The sequence below is a fragment of the Meleagris gallopavo genome, chromosome 11 (genome assembly GCF_000146605.3).
Source record: "Meleagris gallopavo isolate NT-WF06-2002-E0010 breed Aviagen turkey brand Nicholas breeding stock chromosome 11, Turkey_5.1, whole genome shotgun sequence".
NCBI classification, from domain to species: domain Eukaryota; kingdom Metazoa; phylum Chordata; class Aves; order Galliformes; family Phasianidae; genus Meleagris; species Meleagris gallopavo.
The window spans coordinates 12,476,690-12,491,508 of record NC_015021.2 but is presented as its reverse complement, the minus strand read 5'-3'; the positions used below and the strand labels follow the sequence as shown (position 1 = coordinate 12,491,508).

The 14,819-nt window shown below is 47.1% G+C and overlaps 1 protein-coding gene across 1 annotated transcript in view; it reads left to right on the top strand.

Moving 5' to 3' along the window:
- LOC100548148 (IgGFc-binding protein-like) overlaps nucleotides 1-14,819 on the top strand; it is a 28,118-nt gene that overhangs the window by 6,992 nt on the left and 6,307 nt on the right. Inside the window, 23 exon segments of the mRNA XM_010716728.3 lie at nucleotides 457-740; nucleotides 1,366-1,643; nucleotides 2,295-2,835; nucleotides 2,837-2,891; nucleotides 3,062-3,632; nucleotides 4,254-4,453; nucleotides 4,554-4,934; nucleotides 5,513-5,799; nucleotides 6,504-6,775; nucleotides 7,866-8,015; nucleotides 8,642-8,898; nucleotides 8,986-9,070; nucleotides 9,190-9,270; nucleotides 9,386-9,627; nucleotides 9,721-10,004; nucleotides 10,104-10,381; nucleotides 10,627-11,222; nucleotides 11,391-11,781; nucleotides 11,784-11,960; nucleotides 12,107-12,306; nucleotides 12,402-12,782; nucleotides 13,147-13,433; nucleotides 14,008-14,290. Coding sequence (XP_010715030.2) covers nucleotides 457-740; nucleotides 1,366-1,643; nucleotides 2,295-2,835; nucleotides 2,837-2,891; nucleotides 3,062-3,632; nucleotides 4,254-4,453; nucleotides 4,554-4,934; nucleotides 5,513-5,799; nucleotides 6,504-6,775; nucleotides 7,866-8,015; nucleotides 8,642-8,898; nucleotides 8,986-9,070; nucleotides 9,190-9,270; nucleotides 9,386-9,627; nucleotides 9,721-10,004; nucleotides 10,104-10,381; nucleotides 10,627-11,222; nucleotides 11,391-11,781; nucleotides 11,784-11,960; nucleotides 12,107-12,306; nucleotides 12,402-12,782; nucleotides 13,147-13,433; nucleotides 14,008-14,290 — 6,561 coding nt within the window.

The following is a 14,819-nucleotide window of genomic DNA, read 5'->3' as shown; positions in this document are numbered from 1 at the left end:
AAGGAAAAGAGAAATAAAAGAAAAAGAAACAAAAAATGTTTTCAAAATGTGTCCAATCCTGAAAATTTTCTGAGATTCCATTTTAGCTACATCTTTTAAATCTTATGCCATGCTCTTGTTTGAGCCAATAAGCCTGTAAGCAGAAAGGCCTAGATAATTTTTGGACTTTTTCCAGCTGGGTCTAATTCACCAAGCTTACTTTGACCACAGCTGAGACCTGGAAGATAAGTAGATGTTTTTACTAAAATCTTGAGGCCCAAGATCTTTGTCCATGTATAGCATTCATGTTATGTAAAACTTAAAAACCCCAGAAACACAATATTGTGTGTTCTTAATGCTAATACAGGCTCGCTGTACAAGTCCTATTCTCTGTATAGGAACATGGTCTAAGAAAATCACCATTAAAAATAGATATTTTAAAGTGATGATAATGATTGTCCTTCTCTGTCCTTGTAGGTTGATGGAGTCAGCCAGGTACTCCCTCTGACCTTGGGCAATAGTGTCAGCATTTCCCTCAGTGGTCAATATGTTGTGGTTACTACTGACTTTGGGCTGAAGGTCAAGTTTGATGGAAATCATAGAGCAGAAATCACCCTTCCCAGTACCTATATATCAAAAGTCTGTGGGATATGTGGAAATTATAATGGGGACAAAAAAGATGACTTTCTTAACCCAGATGGAGGGATGGAAACAGACTCGGCCAGCCTTGGAAACAGTTGGCAAGTTTACAATGACTCAAGGTAGGACTCCAATCAAGATGTTTGGCCTTATCTGGGAGTTATGTAACGAGCAGTATTTTAAGCAACTGTTGTACGTAGGTCCAAAATGTCGGGAACATGGACTAAAATATATTCTTGCCTGTATAGTTCTTTCACATATCTGGGAAAAAACTTGTAATAAATTCAAGTGTACTTAAAAAGTGAAAAATTGAATACATCTGCTATTACCCACTAGGATTCCAGTAATTGTTGTAGCATATTAATGATCCTGCTAGAACTCTTATGAGATACTTCACTGTTTACTTTATAGTTATACAATATGTCATTTCATGATGATAGATGTTTAATTTTGAATGCTTTTACTTTCTATTTGTCCTTCCTAGTTGTCTTACTCATACAAAGATTATTTTTAGACTTAAAACTAAAATTAATGTTTAAGTTTCTTACAGGCATTACAAAAGTTATAACGTTGAGATCATTTTAAAATCTGAATTCCTGTGCCACTAGAAATGTAGAGATTTAAAAAATCATCCTTAGTCTGGGCCAGCCCTGTGGTTTTATTAGTTGGGATTTGAAAAGTATCTTGAGTGCAATTGTATGCAAAGTTCACCAGTGACATTTTCCACATCTATTTTTTCCACACTAGGTGCTTGCCAGATGATGGCCATACCCCAAATTGCACTGCTGATGAAAAACATACCATCCAAAGCAATGAATACTGTGGTCTGATCACTGATCCCAGTGGTCCATTCCAGAACTGTCACTCAGCAGTTGATCCACAGAGCTATTTTGAAGACTGCCAGTATGATCTCTGTGAGCTTCATTTGAGCAGTGAAGCCCTCTGTCAAAACCTGCAGGCTTATGCAGATATGTGCCAAGCTGCAGGAGTCCAGCTGACACCATGGAGAAATGCAACTTTCTGCCGTACGTACCAGAGATAACTGGAAATTACCATTTGTCAGTAGAATATAATTAGGGCTGCCTGAAGAGAGAGCAAGAACAAGAAACTGTTTTAAATTCTTGTGACTCTGTGAATCTTGACTGATCAGGCTAAAGATTTCAGGACCATGTGTAGTTCTCAGCTTGAGTCTTTGAGTTCTTTCGAAAGACTGACCAAAATAGGGAGATTTCCTTTTGAATTCTTCTCCTGTCCCTATATTTTTGTTCAGGGGTATTAAGTATGTCAGAAACATTTGACTTTGAGGGCTTTTTACCTCCTCGGTGAGTGAAAAAATATGAATCAAGAAGCTATGACATGACTAGAATTATCAGACCTATAGCCTAAGTAGGGTACATGACAAGGACAAATAACATGACACAGATATCCTCAGCTGGAAAAAAAGGCAAACACTGACCAGCATAGAGGATCTTACAGGAAATTCTCAGACAGAGAAATTGTTAGGAGCCATAAACTATGTTAAAGGGCAGTTAAACAGAAAAGGCATGGATTGCATTGCCACAGGATTCCAAGGTGTCCTCAAGACTGCAGAACAAAACAGAATATGCAATTAAATAAATGCAAATACTTCAATATTTAAAATATAAACTTGTGGATTAATCTTTTACATTACACAGCACTAGCTTGTCCAGCCAACAGCCACTACGAGCCCTGTGCTGCAGCTTGCCCTGCTACATGTGTTGACCCAATGGCACCGTACAACTGCAGCTTGCCGTGCGTGGAGGGATGTGTATGCGACAGCGGGTACCTGCTCTACAACAAGCAATGTGTGCCCAGCCAGCAGTGCGGGTGCTGGCACAACGGGCAGCATTATCCGGTGGGCTCAGAGTTCTGGACGGACAACACCTGCTCGTCCAAGTGCACGTGTCCCGCACGAGGAGGCAAAGTCCAGTGCTCCAGTGCATCGTGCCCTGCCGGCCAGTTCTGTGGAGTGCAGAATGGGAAACCCGAGTGCCTGGATCACTCCTACGGCATCTGCCACGTCCACGGGGACCCTCACTACAACACCTTTGACCAAGTGAGGCACAACTTCATGGGGAACTGCACGTACACGCTGGCCAAAGTGTGCTCCAACACCTCCGTGCCCTACTTCAACGTTGAGGCAAAGAACGAGCATCGTGGCAACCCCCGGGTGTCCTACGTGCGTGAAGTCATGGTCGATGGTGTACGGAGAGCGCATTACCATTCTCAAGCAGGAGAGGAGCCGAGTGCTGGTAAGGGAGTGGGGCTGGCGTGTGCGTGGTGGATCGCCAAGGCGGGGCTGGCTTTTTGGGGCAGGGTCTGATGTGCAAGCAGCAGGAGTTTCTGTGTGAGAAGGGAGCCTGTTCCCACGGGGCTGACGCCCCCAGGGAGTCCACGGTGCATTGCGTTGTGTCTGCCCCAGGTGAACGGTGTGTTCCGGACCTTGCCGGTGAGCGCAGCAGAAGGAGCCATCACCGTGAGCAGTAGCGGCCGCTACGTCGTCCTGCAGACGGACTTCAGCCTCCAAGTGTCCTACGACGCTGACCACTCGGTGGAGGTGAAGGTGCCCACCAGCTACTTCAACCTGACCTGTGGCATGTGCGGGAACTTCAACAACTGGAGAGAGGACGATTACATGATGCCCAACGGGCAGCAAGCTGCAGACTCCAATGCGCTGGGGGAGAGCTGGCAGGTCCCAAGCGATGACAGTGACCCCAGCTGCGGCGTGCCACCACCAACGGAGCCCTGCCCTGCGGATGAGGAGAAGCTCTATGAGTCCGAGCAGTTCTGTGGCATGCTGACAGCCAGACCAGGCTTTTTTGAGAGTTGCCACGCCGTGATCAACCCGCAGAGCTACTTTGAGGCCTGCTCCTACGACCTCTGTGCCATGGGTGGTGTGCAGGAGGTGCTGTGTGGTGCACTGGAAGCCTACGCTGACGCATGCCAGGCAGCTGGTGTGACTCTGCTCCCCTGGAGGAATGCCACCTTCTGCCGTGAGTACCTATGTAGAACTGAATCTTAGAATAGTTCCCTCATTGACTCAAAAGGCTGCTTTCAGGCGTTAACTGTCATAGCTTTGAGATCTTAAATTCTACATGTATTTCCCCACCAAATGTTGAGAAATAATCTTTTACATTGGTCCCTCTACTGTTTTTACTTCTAAATATCTTTTGAAAACTATGTTCATTGTTCCAAGTATCTATGTCATAGAGGTAGCAATAAGCCCGTGATAATATGCAATCACATCTGGATTTTACTGTGTATTTTGGTTTTAATATGTTTGTTAATTTCCTGTCTTCATTTAGTAGATTCAATAATTCATGTTCCAGCTAGGTACTAGAGCTGCTGTAGAGTGAAATTTTTCACTTGGATTTGAATTAGCTAAATATCAAGGATATGTGTTAATATTTATATCCTTCTCTCGTAGAATTATTTTATTTTTATTATAACTATTTATATATTATTTTTCTTTCTGATTTCAAAACAGGAAAGAAATTTCATTTTCCAATAATATTTCTGGTAAAATATTGTTAATATTTTAAAATAATCTCAGTTTCACATTTTGGGTTTTGTGAGTTGTGATCATCATTTGAGAACCTTTTATTCTTTTTCAGCTGTTGCATGTCCTGCTAATAGTCATTACAATCCATGCACTAATGCATGTCCTGCAACCTGCACTGACCCTCTTGCATCAAACAACTGCAGCAAACCTTGTGTAGAAGGATGTGAATGCAACGATGGTTTTGTCATCAGTGGTGCACAATGTGTATCCATGAGCAACTGTGGCTGCTTACAGAATGACAAGTACTATGAGGTTTGTTCTATCACATAGTTCAGAGGTTTATTTTACAGCTGATCATTTGATCATTAACATTAACTGTTTTAACTTCTTTTTATTTTGTCTTCTCTTACAGAAAGGGGAAGCTTTTTGGCAAACAAACTGTGCAGGACAATGTATATGTGCTGGAAATGGGACTGTGCTTTGCAATTCAGACACATGCGAAGCAAGTGAAGTTTGCAAGGTGCAGAATGGACTCCTGGGATGTTATCCATTAAATCCCAGCACCTGCCACATTTTTGGGGATCCACATTATGTAACTTTTGATGGGAGACTGTACCATTTCCAAGGAGACTGCAATTATACAGTTGTTGAAACTTGCACAAATTCTTCTGAACAGTTTTCAGTGACAACCAGAAATAAGCATAGAGGAAACCCAAACTGGACAGCCTTGGATTCAGTTGCTGTCACACTGAAAAATCTTCATATTGTTGTGAGGAGAGACAAAGAGACCTTTGTAAGTGTTCCACTTTAAGCACAAATAATCAGTCATATCAGTGCACTGCATTTTTCCATGCAAAATAACAGAATCAGATTTCTCTGCTTTATTAACTTCTAAGAATGTATATGAGAGAAGTCAATGAAATATTTTTTCAAAAATGTAGAAATTAGCATAGCTTCATTATATCCTTTCAAATATTTTGTGCACGACGTTTTAGAAAAAGCATCTTCATCTGGAGTTTTTTTTCTTAATAGAAAGCTTTTGCTGAACTAAATGTCAGTCTGCATTTTGCAGTTCTGGTCTTTAGAACAGAAATAACATTTTTGCTATATGCTTTCTTACATACCAGAGCTTTAAACTAGCTATTCAAAGTATTGCTATATGTGTAGTTGTGACAACACAGAGCTCAAGTTGTTCTACAAACCTGAATTCAAGATATGGGACAAGTATGAATGTCCCTTCAAATTTCTGTGTCAACATTGCTCCTTAGGGTAAGGCTGACTCAGTGAAGAAAACTTGCAGTATTATATCTCTCCTTTTTTTCTGAAGAACTTTGTTGACTTACCCTTTTATGTTGGTTTTCTTTTCTTTAGGTGAACGGAGTTCAGGTTTTCCCTCCTGTGGATTTGAAGCATGGAGCCAGACTAGCTGTAAAAGGACATTATGTAGTCATTGATACCTCTGTAGGGATCCAGGTGAAGTTTGATGGCGACCAGGACCTTTTTATTCAGGTTGATGAAAGTCTCAGAGGACAGTTATGTGGTTTGTGTGGGACATTCAATGACAACCAGCTGGATGATTTTCTAAAACCGGATAAAGTCCTAGAACAGGATCCAAATAAATTTGGTGACAGCTGGCTAGTAAAGGATGATGACTGGGTGTAAGTATACGATAATATTATAGGAAACAACAAAATATGTCATAGATCTTCTGCTTAAGAGATTACCTCAAATACATGATATGCATTCTATAGAATCCCTTTTTTGATATTACATGTTGACTAGAATCTTAACTTTTTACTAATTCTACATTTCAATAGAAAGCACTGAAATTTTAAAACTACCCTTCAAAGATTTTTGTTATAAACTACAGACAGTTTATTTGAAATCAAGCTCTTTTTTTTTTTTTTGGATGTTAATTTCATTTCTTCCTATCTTTCTATTTTAAAATATCTCCTTTATTACCATTTAACTGTAAGAAAGCTAAATATTTTCTTCAGCTTCTGTTTCTAAGGTATTTCTACATTGACTAAGTGGGGCACAGAGCATTTCTTTGCCTATTAATGCTTTCATATGCAAAGTAGTGATCTTCCTATGGGCAATAGTGAACTGAAATTATTTGAGCTAGATATCTAGATGGTTGATTTCTTTTGAACTTCTGTCTATGGACAGGCAGTTACATCTCAACAATTCACAATTGTTTTCTTAATGGGGAACTGTGGGTCAAGTTACAATATTTCTCACTTTGGGCTTTGACAAGCTAAAGACAAGAATACACAATAAGTCCACAGAATTTGGCATAGAGTTCTATTACCTTGCAGTACAGAGCAAAATATAAATATGCTACTGTTTATTTTTAACACAGATGTAATCCAGTTGCAGTTGTACCACCCACCTGTGACACAGGAAAAGAGAAAGAATATGAAGAAGTCTGTAAAATTATTCTGAAAAATAGTGGGCCTTTTGAGATATGCCATTGGTACATTCCACCACAGCTGTACTTTGAGAGCTGTGTCTACGACCTGTGTGCCACAGAGGGGAGTTCTGAACAATTTTGCAAAATTTTAGAGGCATATGCTGCTGCCTGTGAGCTTGAAGGTGTAAATCTGGGAGAATGGAGGAAAGATACCATCTGCGGTAAGTTATAAGGTCATCCAGCAAATAGACATCCAATTATATTCTTGTGTTACAAATGACTAAAGAGCTGAACAGATTTTCTGAAAAGGTAATTCAGGGAGTCAGAAATATTTTGGTTGTTTAGCATCTGAGGAAATCAGTCTTCTAATCTACACCTGTAATGGTCATTCAGTGCTCAGTTGAAGCCATGACATTTAAACATTGTTTATTACTGGATCATGAAAGTTGACATATGCTGCCAGTTAAATGATCAGCCAGGGAAAACTAAGCACTTACTGGTTTCTTCCAAACCAACTTACTGTGGTTTTTTCCAAGCAAATCACCACTTTGACTTCATTAAAATATTTCACATTTTTGAGAAGTGTTAATACAACATCTACACATCTAGTCTACAACTCCAGATTTTCACCAAATGTGAAATAACTTCAGAAGTTATTTCTGTATAAATTAGAGTACTAAAATTAATAAGATATCCTGCAAGTTAAGGCCCATTTAGCCTCCCAAACACTGTTTGACCCTTATTATCTGTGTGGACATAGAAGTCAACATAGTAGTAAAGTCAGAGACATGGAATTGCTTCTTCTGTACTAGCAGATGTGCTAAAACCAGCAGAAGGAACAGGATGAGTCTATGATATTAAAAGCCATTCCATAACTTCTTTCTAACTCAGACAACATTTCTCACTGCAGGTTAGAAACCATAAAAAGAAATGTCAGACCATTCCCATTTACAGTGTTTAGATTTCTACCCAAGCTACACTTTGAACAGCTGAATACCGCTGTTCCAAGACGAGAGCTTTGAGTGATTTTCACTGACCAAAGATTGAAACTCTGGCACAGTGTAAAAACTGAGGATATTAGAGCATTATGATGACAACTGAGTTGACTTGCCAAATAACAGACATTCTCAGACACTTAGAATTTCATATTTTATAATCCATCTTTTGGTATGGATTACTTCTACTCATTCCATAATATCTTCCAATGTTTAATGGACATGAATGCATTAGATCTAGAAGAATATTATCAGAACAGAGAGAAGATTCCAGACCTCATTGTGGAAACTGCTTTTCTTTCTACAACATGTCTAGCTGCACAAACAGTCTGCAACATGTCCTGCACATTTGATGCTGACTTCTGTGAGTGGGAACAGGCAATCAATGACAACTTTGACTGGATAAGGAACAAGGGGCCAACACAGTCACCAAATACAGGCCCTCCTCATGACCACACAACAGGAGGTAGGAACAGAAAATGCTCTCTGGTTGTACTTCAGATACAGCAATCTTTGGGAAGAGTGCGAAGAACTTATTTTAGCAGGAAATCCAGGCAACATGTTTCTTGGGCTTTGTCAGAGCTTTGTGCAGCAGTGAGGAATTGGTCTTGGGGAGAATGAACAGTGCAGCACATTTATGAGTATGTAATGTGTGTAACATATGTTTGCAGATTCAGCTGCAGAAAGGCTTCAGCAAAGATGTATCCAGGCTGACACTGGATCATTTCAAAGCCAGCCCATACTTCAACAGGCTAGTCTTTCCCAAAGTAGAACAACAATGTAATCTGCTGGAAATCTGTTTGGGAAGTGGAAATTTAGTGGCAGTGCTGGGTGGAGGCATACTGAATTATTACATACTGGCTAATTTTTCACATTCCCACTCCCCAACTCTTACTGTCCAGAACTGTCTAGACATGACCTGCTTTAGTGATAAGAAATCCAGTTTCAGTAGCATGAATCCTATGTGCTGACTGTACTTGTATCTCCCAGAAAACTATACTTGGAAAAAAAAAAAGAAAAAAAAGTTAAATGAAGTAAATTAGCATTCTCCTGGTTCAACAACATGAGAAATTCTCTCTGTGCTATTTCCAGACGGATATTATATCTATCTGCAAGGAAGTGAGCACAACCCAGGTGAGATAGCCAGCTTGGTCAGTCCAGTGTGCAGTTCAACAGGACCACACTGCTTCCGCTTCTGGTATCACATGTACGGAGTGGCTGAAACCATGGCCCTGCGGGTGTATGAACTACACAATGAGACGTCAACACTGGTATGGAAAGAAACTGGAAGCAAAGGAGACAGATGGATCTTGGGAGAGGTCACAGTGCATAGTACAGGAAACTTGCAGGTAGGGACAGGGGCTCTGCCATCTGCTTTCAAACAGCACTCAGTGTGTACAGTTTGAAATAATGCTGGAAAACATTCCTTCTCTTAGATTCTCCTTGAGGGCATGATAGGTGAAGATTTCCGCAGCGACGTAGCACTGGATGATCTGTCCATTGAACAGGGATACTGTCCAGGTACGTGACACTGCCTGGGGAAAGGCAGCCTGCTTGTTTTGCCAGTCGATGAGTTTTCTGCCTTGAGCAGGACGTGCGCAAGCAGCATTGACTGGCATGTGCCACTGTGTCTTTTGCAGGCGATGTGACCCCAACTCCACGCCCTGGCACCACCACACCTGGGACAGGAACCTCCACACCAACACCACAGCCAGGCTCAGGTGAATGGAGGAGAGCGGTTGTTGGGACGCAGTGCTTTTACCACTGTAGGAAGGGGAGAAGCGCTAGAAGGTGGTGTTGATAACTGAAAGGTTTCTCTGGTGTTTCCTTTGTCAGGAACTTGTGTGGTGGAGGGAGACCCTCACTACCACACGTTTGACAATCAAATCCACCACTTCATGGGCAACTGCACCTACACCCTCTCCAAGCTGTGCGAGAGCAACAGCTCGCTGCCCTACTTCAACGTGGAGGCGGCCAACGAGCACAGAGGAGGCAACACTCGCGTGTCCTACGTCCAGTACGTGGACGTTGATGTGTACGGCCAGCACATAAGGCTTGGGAAGGATGGTGTGGTGACGGTAAGCACAAAGGGGAGCAATGGCGGGGCGGTGCAGAGAGAGAGCCGTGCCAAAGGGAATGCTCCAACCCTGTCTTGGTTTCTGTCCTTCCAGGTCAACGGAGAGCCAGAGGTGCTGCCCTGCACCCCATCTGTGGGCGTGCAGGTCTCGTCCAGCGGGTTCTACACCATGGTCACAACAGACTTTGGCTTGAGTGTGAAGTTTGATGGGAACCATCGGGTGGAGGTGACGCTTCCAAGCACCTTTGGGGAGAAGGTTTGTGGCATGTGTGGCAACTACAACGGGATGGCAGCAGACGACTTCCTGAACCCGGACGGAGTGCTGGAGCCAGACTCCACCAGCCTGGGTAACAGCTGGCAGGTGTCCAACGACAGCAGGTGTGTGTGGTGCCCCAGCAGGTCTGGGGAGGGGTGGAGTGGAGGTGCCAGGAGAAGCCTACAGATAACCTGGGGGCCTTTCTCTCTGCGTTATTATAGCTGCTCAGCCGGAACACAGTCCCCGCCGGCATGCACTGAGACAGACAAGCAAGTCATTGCCAGCAGCAACTTCTGCGGGCTCCTCACAGACACCAGCAGCCCGTTTGAGGTGTGCCACGCTGTGCTGAGTCCCAGCGGTTACTTCGACACGTGCCTTTATGACCTGTGTGAGCTGGGGCTTGATCGCGAGGCGCTGTGCAACAGCTTGCAGTCCTATGCAGATGCCTGCCAGGCGCTTGGTGTCCAGATCCCCGTGTGGAGGAACGCAACATTCTGCCGTAAGTCAGAAGCAGGAAAGCATCCCATTTTCTGAGCTGGTTAGCCACTGTGTGTGGCAGCGCCCTTTGCTGGTCAAATTGCCAACGTGATTCTTTCCATGCAGAAGGCATTACACATGGGTGGCTGGGTGTAGCCGTGGGGTGATTGCATCCTTCCAAAGCCTCCAGAGAATCTTGTCTTCCTTGAGAGCATTGCAAGTGTAGGATGACTGATGATTTCACTGCTTCTCCTTTTGTCTTGGCAGCCATCACGTGTCCAGCCAACAGCCACTACGAGCCCTGTGCTGCAGCTTGCCCTGCTACATGTGTTAACCCAATGGCACCTGTTACGTGCACCTTGCCGTGCGTGGAGGGATGTGTATGCGACAGCGGGTACCTGCTCTACAACAAGCAATGTGTGCCCAGCCAGCAGTGCGGGTGCTGGCACAACGGGCAGCATTATCCGGTGGGCTCAGAGTTCTGGACGGACAACACCTGCTCGTCCAAGTGCACGTGTCCCGCACGAGGAGGCAAAGTCCAGTGCTCCAGTGCATCGTGCCCTGCCGGCCAGTTCTGTGGAGTGCAGAATGGGAAACCCGAGTGCCTGGATCACTCCTACGGCATCTGCCACGTCCACGGGGACCCTCACTACAACACCTTTGACCAAGTGAGGCACAACTTCATGGGGAACTGCACGTACACGCTGGCCAAAGTGTGCTCCAACACCTCCGTGCCCTACTTCAACGTTGAGGCAAAGAACGAGCATCGTGGCAACCCCCGGGTGTCCTACGTGCGTGAAGTCATGGTCGATGTGTACGGAGAGCGCATTACCATTCTCAAGCAGGAGAGGAGCCGAGTGCTGGTAAGGGAGTGGGGCTGGCGTGTGCGTGGTGGATCGCCAAGGCGGGGCTGGCTTTTTTGGGCAGGGTCTGATGTGCAAGCAGCAGGAGTTCTGTGTGAGAAGGGAGCCTGTCCCACGGGGCTGACGCCCCCAGGGAGTCCACGGTGCATTGCGTTGTGTCTGCCCCAGGTGAACGGTGTGTTCCGGACCTTGCCGGTGAGCGCAGCAGGAGGAGCCATCACCGTGAGCAGTAGCGGCCGCTACGTCGTCCTGCAGACGGACTTCAGCCTCCAAGTGTCCTACGACGCTGACCACTCGGTGGAGGTGAAGGTGCCCACCAGCTACTTCAACCTGACCTGTGGCATGTGCGGGAACTTCAACAACTGGAGAGAGGACGATTACATGATGCCCAACGGGCAGCAAGCTGCAGACTCCAATGCGCTGGGGGAGAGCTGGCAGGTGCCAAGCGATGACAGTGACCCCAGCTGCGGCGTGCCACCACCAACGGAGCCCTGCCCTGCGGATGAGGAGAAGCTCTATGAGTCCGAGCAGTTCTGTGGCATGCTGACAGCCAGACCAGGCTTTTTGAGAGTTGCCACGCCGTGATCAACCCGCAGAGCTACTTTGAGGCCTGCTCCTACGACCTCTGTGCCATGGGTGGTGTGCAGGAGGTGCTGTGTGGTGCACTGGAAGCCTACGCTGACGCATGCCAGGCAGCTGGTGTGACTCTGCTCCCCTGGAGGAATGCCACCTTCTGCCGTGAGTACCCACCTTTGGATTGCCAGAGGGAAATGGGGCCCTCCCTGCCGTCCTGTAGCCCTGGCCACTTCTTTGGTCTTTCCCTTGGCAGAAGGTATTCCCTTCCTTGTGGGCTTGCTGGCCCTAATGTTTCCTTCCCTTTGCAGCCCTGCCATGCTCTGCCAACAGCTACTATGACCCTTGCATGACTGGCTGTCCTGCCACCTGCGTTGACCGACAAGCCCCGCAGAACTGTTCCAAGCCCTGCATGGAGGGCTGTGCGTGTGCCTCTGGCTTCCTCCTCAGCGGTGACACCTGTGTGCCTGAGGCCCGCTGTGGCTGCCTCTTTGAGGACAATTACTACAGCGTGAGTGGAAACCCTGCCCTGTCTCCCTCCCCTCCCACGGCACTGCTTTGCATCTCCTTCTGTGTCTGACGTGCTTGGGGTTTCTCTGCCTGCAGGAAGGCGAGTCCTTTGTGAACGAGAACTGCTCTCGCCAGTGCCGTTGTGAAGCCAGCGGCCAGATGGTTTGCTCTGCGTTGTCCTGTGGTGAGGAGGAGGTCTGCAAGATCCAGAACGGCCAGCGGGGCTGTTTCCCAGCCAGCACGGCTCTGTGCCACATCTATGGCGACCCGCATTACAACACCTTCGATGGGAAGCTTCACCACTTCCAGGGCTCCTGCAACTACACAGCGGTGACGGCCTGTGACAACTCCTCCCTTGGCTTCAGCATCACCATTCGCAACGAACATCGGGGCAACCCGAGCTGGACGGCTCTGAACTCTGTGGCACTGTCCATGGAAGGCCTCCACATTGCACTGCGCAAGAAGAAGGACGTCTATGTAAGCCCCTGATTTTTAGCCCAGGCAACCACAGATATCCAAAGTACCTTTACGTAGCCCGTCCCCGTCCTCTAGAAGAGCTCCATGTTCCCTGAGCCTGCGGGCATGCTCACACGAGAGCACGGCAGGTCTCTGAGTGAGGCAGACACGAGTGCTGGCGCAGAGGCGGGCATCCAACTGGTTTGCCGCAGCTTTTGGTGTGCCCTCGGTAGTAGAGCAGCTGTTGTTCTTGTAGGCCTGGGCAAGGTTTCTCTTGCCGTCACATCCTGTGACTCCTGGCATCAGCATTGCGGCGAAGACCAGTGACTTGTCATCAGAGGGGCATCTCTTCATGTTTCTCTCTCCGTCTGTCTTCCTTCTTCAGATCAATGGTGTTCTGGCCACCCTGCCTGCTTCTCCAACACCCAGCGTGAACGTTTCCCTGAGTGGCTCCTACGTGCAAGTCTCTACCAAGCTGGGCCTGCAGCTGCAGTTCAACGGGGACCAGGACCTCCTGGTGAGGGTGTCGGAGAAGCACAAGGGCAAGCTGTGTGGGCTGTGCGGGACATACACGGGCAGCAAGGAAGATGACTTCAGGCGACCTGATGGGGTCGTTGTGCCTGACTTCAACAACTTTGGAGCCAGCTGGATCGTGCAGGATGATGAGTGGAAGTGAGTGCTTGTTCTGTTGCATGGAGGCCGGGCAGAGGTTTGCTGTGAGTGGCCCAAGGGAGGAGGGTTATTAAGGGCTGGCATGGGGAAGGGGGGAGGGGGCAGCTGTGGGAAAGCGTGTTTGAGCGCGTGAAAGCTCCAAGGCAGCAGGCATACGGCCCTTGCATCTCTCCCCTCTGCTCCATCCCCCATGGTGTGAGCGGTGCTCTCTCCCCGTGGGCACTGTGCTCTGGGGCCCTCAGTTTCCTCTGTGCAGAGCCCTGCGTCCCATTGGAAGCACTGTATCTCACCGTGCCTGACCCCAGAGTGAGGTAGGCCGGGCCATGGGCATGGTGGTCTTCCCAAGTTGGCATGCTCAGTGCTGCCTCTGTCATTTTCCTCAACCCCTGTGAAGCCCCAGAGGGGAACGGTGAATGTGGGTCGCATTGCTGACCCTTGCAGACGGCAGCTTCGTGTGCCTCGTCTTCAGGAGGGACGTGGATTCCACAAAGACTCAAGTTTCTGCCAGTGCAGAAAGGTTGTGGCTCAGGTTCACAGGCTGCTGAGAGCTCAGGGCTGTCTCTCTGCTTTGCAGCTGTGACACGACCATCGTCCCGCCTGTGTCCTGCTCCCCGTCAGAGGAGGAGGCAGCTCACAAGAAGTGTGAAATGCTCACACAAGCCGGTGGCCCGTTTGAGCCATGCCACGCAGTTCTGCCACCCCAGGAGTACTTTGAGAGCTGCGTCTATGACCAGTGTGGCACAGGTGGCAGCACGGATCAGCTGTGCAGTGACCTGAGTTCCTACGCTGAAGCCTGTGCTGCGGCAGGGGTTGTTCTGGGAGACTGGAGCGCTGGCACGGTCTGCGGTGAGGCATCGGCTTGGTTTCTATTCAGGAGTTATCACTAATAATTTCTTGCATTTCTACTTCACAAATGAATGCTCGGCTTCCCTTTTTTGGTATCTGAGATTTGAGATTTCTTTCCTACCCACTACCGCTGTGAATCAGCTGGTTTTGCATCGCATTTTGCAGACTGACAGTTTGGAATTTCCATTACTGTCCTGTGTTGTCCTGCACAGTGTCTTCTTAAGGGCGTTGCTTGTCCTTAGACCTGAAGCAGCACGGCCCAGCCTGTGGTGTCGGTAGCTTTTTGCCTTTATGAAGGCAAGCATTTCCAGAGGGAGGCTGGGCCGTGGTACCACACTGCACATCAAGAGAGACTTCAGACTTGCTGCCTCTCTGCCTTGAAGTGCTTCTTGCAGTATCAGTTAGAAAGGCTTTCAAGTTGTGGGAAATCATTGGTGATATTGAGCCCAGGAGAGAGCCCCATCCCTCCCGGGAGACTCAGCAAGGTAGCACCAGTAGAGGTGGAGAGAAGAAGGCTGGGGAACCCTGATGAAATTGAGG